This window comes from Solanum verrucosum, unplaced genomic scaffold, assembly GCF_900185275.1.
Source record: "Solanum verrucosum unplaced genomic scaffold, falcon-dt-bn FXZP01000196.1, whole genome shotgun sequence".
In the NCBI taxonomy this organism is placed as follows: Eukaryota; Viridiplantae; Streptophyta; class Magnoliopsida; order Solanales; family Solanaceae; genus Solanum; species Solanum verrucosum.
In genome coordinates this window covers 3900765-3908347 of record NW_026020420.1, presented here as the reverse complement: position 1 = coordinate 3908347, position 7583 = coordinate 3900765, and the positions used below count along the sequence as shown (strand labels likewise).

Below are 7583 nucleotides of genomic sequence, written 5' to 3'. Positions count from 1 at the left end.
ATGGAGAGAGAAGAGTTTGGGGACCCTAAGAGAGTCCGTACAGCAGGTCAGTTTCATGGTGCCTCATCTGGAGGCAGGGGATCACCCAGAGGGAGTGGTTCCTTTCAGCAGCGAGGACCCGTTCATGCATCTATGCCGACATTCGAGGGTGGTCAGATACCTCGGGGTTCTTATAGCGTGGGTCACGGTTCACAGCAGCGACCTATGGGGCGAGACAATTATAGTGGGTTTTCAGGGTCTGCACAACAGTTCCCGGGACAGAGATTTTGCTTTTCTTGTGGAGATCCCAATCACCTGATGCGACAGTGTACTTCCCAGAGGGGTCGTGGAGGGTCCCAACCTAATTCTTCATTTCAGGCTAGACCACCAGTACCACCGGGTAGAGGCCGAGGCAGAGTTCAGTCAGGTAGAGGCGGTAGAGCTTCTAGTAGTGGTTCTGCAGCTCAGCAGAGTGGGGGTAGAGTTACCACCCAGGCTGGAGGTGGCCGAGGGGGCCACTGTTATGCTTTTTCGGGGAGACCCGAAGCGGAGACTTCTGATGCTGTTATTACAGGTATCATCCCAGTATGCCATCGATCTGCGTCTGTATTGTTTGATCCAGGGTCTACATTCTCTTATGTGTCCACCTATTTTGCTGCTGAATTTGATATGATATGTGATAGCATGACTGTACCTATTCATGTTTCTACACCCGTGGGTGAACCCTTAGTGGTGGATCGAGTGTATCGATCTTGTCTTGTTTCTCTAGCGGGGTATGACACTTGGGTAGATTTAATCATTCTGGGATGGTAGACTTTGATGTTATCTTGGGTATGAATTGGCTTTCTCCTTATCATGTTGTCCTTGATTGTAATGCTAAGACTGTGACTTTAGCAATGCCTGGTGTTCCGAGGGTTGAGTGGAAGGGTGCTAATGGCTCTTATCCTAGCAAAGTCATTTCTTTTATTCGTGCTCAGAGATTGGTGGAGAGAGGGTGTTTGTCTTACTTAGCTTTTATTCGGGACACCAGTGTTGAACCACCTTCCATAGATTCTGTTCCCGTGGTTCAGGAGTTTCTCGATGTATTCCCTTCTGATCTTCCAGGTGTTCCTCCCGATAGGGATATTGATTTGGAGCCGGGCACTAAGCCTATTTCTATTCCTCCCTACCGTATGGCTCCAACAGAGTTGAAAGAGTTGAAGGATCAGTTGCAGGATTTATTGAGTAAAGGGTTTATTCGCCCTAATGTGTCACCTTGGGGTGCCCCTGTGCTGTTTGTGAAGAAGAAAGATGGGACTATGAGGATGTGTATTGATTACAGACAGCTAAACAAGGTAACAGTGAAAAATAAGTATCCTCTTCCGCGTATTGATGACTTATTTGATCAGCTACATGGGGCATCGTTGTTCTTTAAGATTGATTTGAGGTCTGGGTATCATCAGTTGAAGATTAGGGCATCAGATATCCCTAAGACAGCTTTTCGGACTCGGTATGGGCATTATGAGTTCTTAGTGATGTCCTTTGGGTTAACTAATGCCCCTGCAGCTTTTATGGAGTTGATGAACGGGGTGTTTCGACCATACATTGATTCTTTTGTGATTGTTTTCATCGATGACATTTTGGTTTACTCCAAGACTGAGGATGACCATGTCCGACACTTGAGAATTGTACTTCAGAGATTGAGGGAAGAGAGGTTGTATGGCAAGTTCTCAAAGTGTGAGTTCTGGCTTAATTCTGTGGCATTCTTGGGACACGTGGTGTCCAAGGAGGGTATTAGAGTAGATCCGGCCAAGATTGAGGCAGTTAGAGGCTGGACGCGACCTACTTCTCCTACCGAGATTAGGAGTTTTGTGGGATTGGAAGGTATTACCGATGATTTGTTCAGAGTTTCTCTACTATTGCAGCTCCATTGACTAGATTGACTCGACAGGGTGTGGGTTTTCAGTGGTCTGATGAGTGTGAGGAGAGTTTTCAAAAGCTCAAGACTTTGTTGACTTCGGCTCCTGTGTTGACTCTACCTGAGGAGGGTGTAGACTTTACTGTGTATTGTGATGCTTCAGGAGTCGGATTGGGTGGTGTATTGATGCAAAAGGGGAAAGTGATTGCTTATGCTTCTAGGCAATTGAAGTCCCATGAAAAGAACTACCCTAATCATGATTTGGAGTTGGCGGCTGTAGTATTTGTACTTAAGTTATGGCGTCATTATTTGTATGGGGTGCATTGTGAGATCTTCACTGATCATCGGAGTCTTCAGTATATCTTTAGTCAGAGGGATCTGAACTTGAGGCAGCGTAGGTGGGTTGAGTTGTTGAAGGACTATGATGTGACCATTTTATATCATCCGGGGAAGGCCAATGTTGTTGCCGATGCTCTGAGTAGGAAGACTCCTAGCATGGGAAGTCTTGCAGCACTTAGCATTGAGGAGAGGCCATTGGCTAGAGATGTTCAGAGGTTAGCTAATAGTCTTGTCCGGTTGCAGATCTCAGAGGAGAGTGATGGGATGATTGCTTTTATTGAGGCTCAGTCTTCTTTAGTCGAGCAGATCCGTGCGCACCAGTTTGATGATGAGAAGTTATGTCTCATTCGAGACAGAGTATTGAAAGGGGAAGCCAATGAGGCTGTCCTTGATTCTGACGGTGTCTTGAGAATCGGAGGCAGGATTTGTGTGCCCAAGACGGGAGAGTTGACTAGACTGATTCTTGAAGAGGCCCATTATTCCCGATATTCTATCCATCCGGGAGCAGCGAAGATGTATCATGATCTGAGTCAGCATTACTGGTGGTGTGGGATGAAGAGGGATATTTCAGACTTTGTTTCTAGGTGTTTGACTTGCCAAAAGGTCAAGTGTGAGCACCAGCGTCCCGGGGGTGTATCTCAGAGGATGCCTATTCCTACTTGGAAGTGGGAGCGGATCACTATAGACTTTGTTGTGGGTTTGCCTACCACAGTGGGTGGTTATGACTCCATTTGGGTTGTTGTTGACAGGCTGACCAAGTCTGCCCACTTCATTCCGGTTCGGGTAAAATATACGGCAGAGAAGTTAGCTGAGCTATATATCAGTCAGATTGTGCGACTACATGGGGTTCCTATTTCTATTATATCAGATCGAGGTTCACTATTTACTTCTCACTTCTGGAAGGCATTACAACATGGTTTGGGTACTCAGCTAGATATGAGTACAACCTTTCACCCTCAGACAGATGGTCAGTCCGAGCGGACGATTCAGGTGTTGGAGGACATGCTCCGAGCATGTGTGATCGATTTTGGTGCTAGATGGGATCGACATTTACCCTTAGCAGAGTTTCCCTACAATAACAGTTATCACTCTAGTATTCAGATGGCCCCATTTGAGGCGTTGTATGGCAGACGATGTAGGTCACCGATTGGTTGGTTTGATTCGGTAGAGATGGACTCTTTGGATACTGACTTGCTTAGAGATGCTATGGAGCAAATCCGTAGGATTCAGTATAGACTGTTGACAGCCCAGAGTCGACAGAAGAGTTATGCAGATCGGAGAGTTAGAGCCTTAGTATTTATGGAGGGCGATCATGTTTGGCTTAGAGTGTCACCTATAAAGGGTGTGATGCGGTTAGGCAAGAAGGGCAAGCTTAGCCCTAGATTCATAGGACCTTTTGAGATTTTGAGTCGAGTGGGAGATGTGGCCTATAAGTTGGCCTTGCCACCTAGTTTGTCGGCAGTTCATCCTGTTTTCCATGTCTCTATGCTTAGGAAGTATATTCCGAATGAGTCACATGTGCTTTCACTCGATTCAGTGGAGTTGGGTCCAGACTTGACATTTGAGGAGGAACCTATAGCTATATTGGACAGGCAGGTTCGAAAGCTTAGGACCAAGGAGATTGCTTCAGTGAAGGTGCAATGGAAATACCGATCAGTGGGAGAGGCAACTTGGGAGACAGAGTCTGACATGCGTGCCAGATATCCTCAGCTTTTATAAGCTTCAGGTACTTTCTTTCACCTTATGTTCGAGAACGAACATGATTTTTAGTGGTGGATAATGTAATGACCCAGAAAATCAGTTTTAGGAATTTTGAACTATTTGTTGACTTTAGTTAATTAGTTGAGGTGGAATTGTGGATAATTAACTTAAGTGATAGTTAATGGGCTAAAGTGATCATATATTTAAGACCCTATACCATTTGTTCCATATAATTAAATTAAGTTAGTGAATTGTTTTTCACTTTTAATACATAATTAATAATTCTTTATAGAAAAAAATATAAAAATCTAACCCTAGAGGGAGACTCACTTTTGCGGCTTCAACAAGAAACTGACGAATACGGGTAATTCCAATCAAACTTCAAGCTTTGTTTATGTATATGTGATTGTTGGAAGTGAATAACTTATTGTAATTTGTATTCAATGGGTTCTTTATAGACATAGATGAGATTTAAAAAAAAAAGGAAAAGAAAAAGAATGGTAAGTGGAATATATCTGTTGCACTGTGCACAAATTTTAATGAAGTTTTATCATGAAACATTAATGATATACTATGTGAATAAAATAATCATTATGTTGGGTTGTTGGAAATAATTGGAAGGGAAAATATATGTATACATATGTCTTCTGCAAAGTTTAGAGTTTTCCAATAAAGTGAGTACTACGCTCCAAAAGAATCAGGTAAAATTTATATACTGTGATTTACCTTGTTCACAACCTTACCAATATTATAGTGTTAGAAATATTAAATTTTTAGAAAATGGTAAGTTCAAGTTTCGTTCAAATCAAGTGGGGACAAGTTGGTGATGTATATTTGGAGGGTTAATGATGAGTAGTGGTGAGGTAATTATTGGAAAATAATGTTTTGAAGGAATTAGTTAGTGCTCTACATATTTCTTGGGAGATTTGAACAATACTGGTTCTGTGTTATCATTTGAAAAGTAAGTATTCGTTGTTAAAGGTCACCGATTATGTATTGAACTTCGATTTAAGATCTTTCTTATTGTTATCACATTATGATTCAAGCTTTGATATATTGAGATATGAAATCAGTTATTAGGTGTATCATACGAAACCTATTAGAGTTGATATTGGAAAATTGAGACATAATCATAGGTTTGAAACTTAAGAACTTGATTATAGATTTGAGTGAGTTTTCGGGTCTAGGCTAAACCGATAGTAATATGGGTGTTGATTAGTTTTGAAATCTTATTGTGATTATATATTTGAATAGATTGCTTTGAGTTGGAAGTTCAACGAAAAGGGAAGGCTCAAGTCCTGTAGTGAATTCTTGATCGATTGAGGCAAGTGGATTTCTAAACCCTTGTTAAGCGTATGGAATTCGTGTATTTCCTTGTGGTATATGTTTGGGAGTAATGTGATCAATTGTTTGTGTAATGTGTTGAGAATTGTTTGAAAGACTTGTTGAATCATCGTTGAAGTTGTGATTTGTGCAATGTTATGAAAATGGTCATCTCCTCATTATTTGTGTGAACATGTCATTTGCATTGTTCTGAGACGTGGTTGTGACAAGTGTTATGTGCATTGAGAAAGAATAAGAAATTAAAGAGGATGTACCATTTCGAGGGACGTATCGCGCACCGCGATGGATACTATATTTCGAGGGACGTGTCGCACGCCGCGACGGATATTATATTTCGAGGGACGTATCGCGCGCCGCGATGGATGCATGGACAGATATGTCCCCCATGGGTCCCGGACTGAGAGACAGCGGGTGTGTATCATTAGGTCAGACATGCATCACTATACTTGACATTGCATTTCATTGCATTGCACATTTTTATTATTAATGAACTTGATCTTGTGTGTTGTTGATCTTGTGAGTGCCTTTCTGTGAAATTGGTTATTGACGAATATTGAGGTGTTATTGAGAATATATGACCTGTTAGAGTGCTATTGTTGAGTTGTATGCTTTGTAAATTGTAAATTGTTAGGTTGGGTTGGTTTTATGCAGGTTGTAGTTATGGAGGTTAGGATGGGGTGTAAGGAGTACTCGTATTCTGTACTCTTAGCTTGTGTTTAGAGGTTTGCTTGTTGAGTACCGTGTGGTTTGGTACTCACCCCTTGCTTCTACAATCTTTTGTAGGTTACGAGCCCGGATCTTCGTGATACCTTCAATTCTCTTCGTTTCCGAGGTTTTCTGTGGAGATCTGAGAGGTAGCTGTTTGTCATCTCAGCGAACCTTCTTACTCCTGTTTATGATTTTGTTTTTACTTGAAAGACAACGTCATTTGAGACTTGCGTATTTTCTTTCAATTCTAGTATTTACATTAGAGGCTTGTGCACGTGACAACCAGGTTTTGGGGATTGAATTAAGTTGACTTGTTTTCGTAATAGTAATTGCTATTGAACTTTGCTTTATTTCCGCACTTTATCGAAATGATTGGGTTTTAGGCTGACTTGTCTTGGTGGGATACGACGAGTGCCATCACATTCATTTTTGGGTCGTGACAAATAGAAACCTACTATCGGTGTTCAAAATGAACAAGATCTATTTGAGGTGTTTAAGTGATAGTTGGTGTCAACTTTAAGGGGCTACCGGTTGGTTTAGCCTAATAAATAATAAATAAAGTGACACGAACTATGGTGAGGCTATAGGGGTTTTTCTCCAGATCCTTATAGATGGTTCTATAAAGGTTTTGGAAAAAAGATCCTTATAGATGGTTCTATAAAGGTTTTGGAAAAAAAGGTATCTGAAAGCCGTATCAATATAAAATCCATGGGCTAACAGACAAAAAAAAATGACAAGACCACCTAATTCCATTTGAGTGGCTCCTAAATGCTAAAAAAGTGGTGTGGATCATAGTGAGGCTATAGAATTGTTCCCGAGGTCATTGTGGATGGTTCTATAAAGATTTTGGAAAAAAAGTCCTAAAAAATTGGCGTGATTTTGAAAAAAAAAATGCTGAGAAAATTACCTAATTCATGTTGAGTTGCCCTTAAATGCTAAAAACAATGGTGTGGTTCATGGTGAAGCTATAAGAATTTTCCCCTAGGTCTTTACGGATGGTTCCGTAATAGTTTTGGAAAAAAAGTATCTGGAAGCTATATTGCCGAGAAATTCATGGGTTAACACACAATAAAAACTGAGAAAATAGTATAATTCCTGTTGAGTGACCCCTAAATGCGAAAATATGTAGCGTGGATCATGGTGAAGCTATAAGAATCGTTCCCATGTCTTTGTGGATGATTCTGTAAATTGTTTTTTTTAAAATGTCTGGAAGCTGTATCGCCAGAAAACCCATGGATTAACACCCTTGAAAAACTGAGAAAATCACATAATTTCTATTGAGTGACATCTAAGTGCTAAAAAAATTATATGGTGTGGGTATAGGAATTGTTCCCATAGTCCTTAGTATGGTTCTGTAAAGGTATTGGATAAAAGTGTCCAAAGCCATTTCACCAAAAAATCTATAATTTAATTAATACAAACAAAAAATTGAGAAAATCACCTAATTCCTATTGATAGATCCCTAAATGCTAAAAAAATTGGTGTGCTTTATGATGAGGCTATAAGAATTGTTCCCAAAGTTTTAGAAAAAAAGTATCAGAAAGTCATATCACCAAAAAATCAATGGGATAACACACACGAAAATTTGAGATAATCGCTTGATTCCTATTGAATG

The 7583-nt window shown here is 40.7% G+C and overlaps 1 protein-coding gene across 1 annotated transcript; it reads left to right on the top strand.

Annotated features, from left to right (window-relative positions):
- LOC125806883 (uncharacterized) lies at nucleotides 1–3934 on the top strand. Its single transcript, XM_049486641.1, has 2 exons — nucleotides 1–553; nucleotides 3753–3934. The coding sequence occupies exons 1-2, from the start codon at nucleotides 1–3 to the stop codon at nucleotides 3932–3934; spliced, it is 735 nt and encodes a 244-aa protein (XP_049342598.1).
- Nucleotides 3935–7583: the final 3649 nt, after the last annotated feature.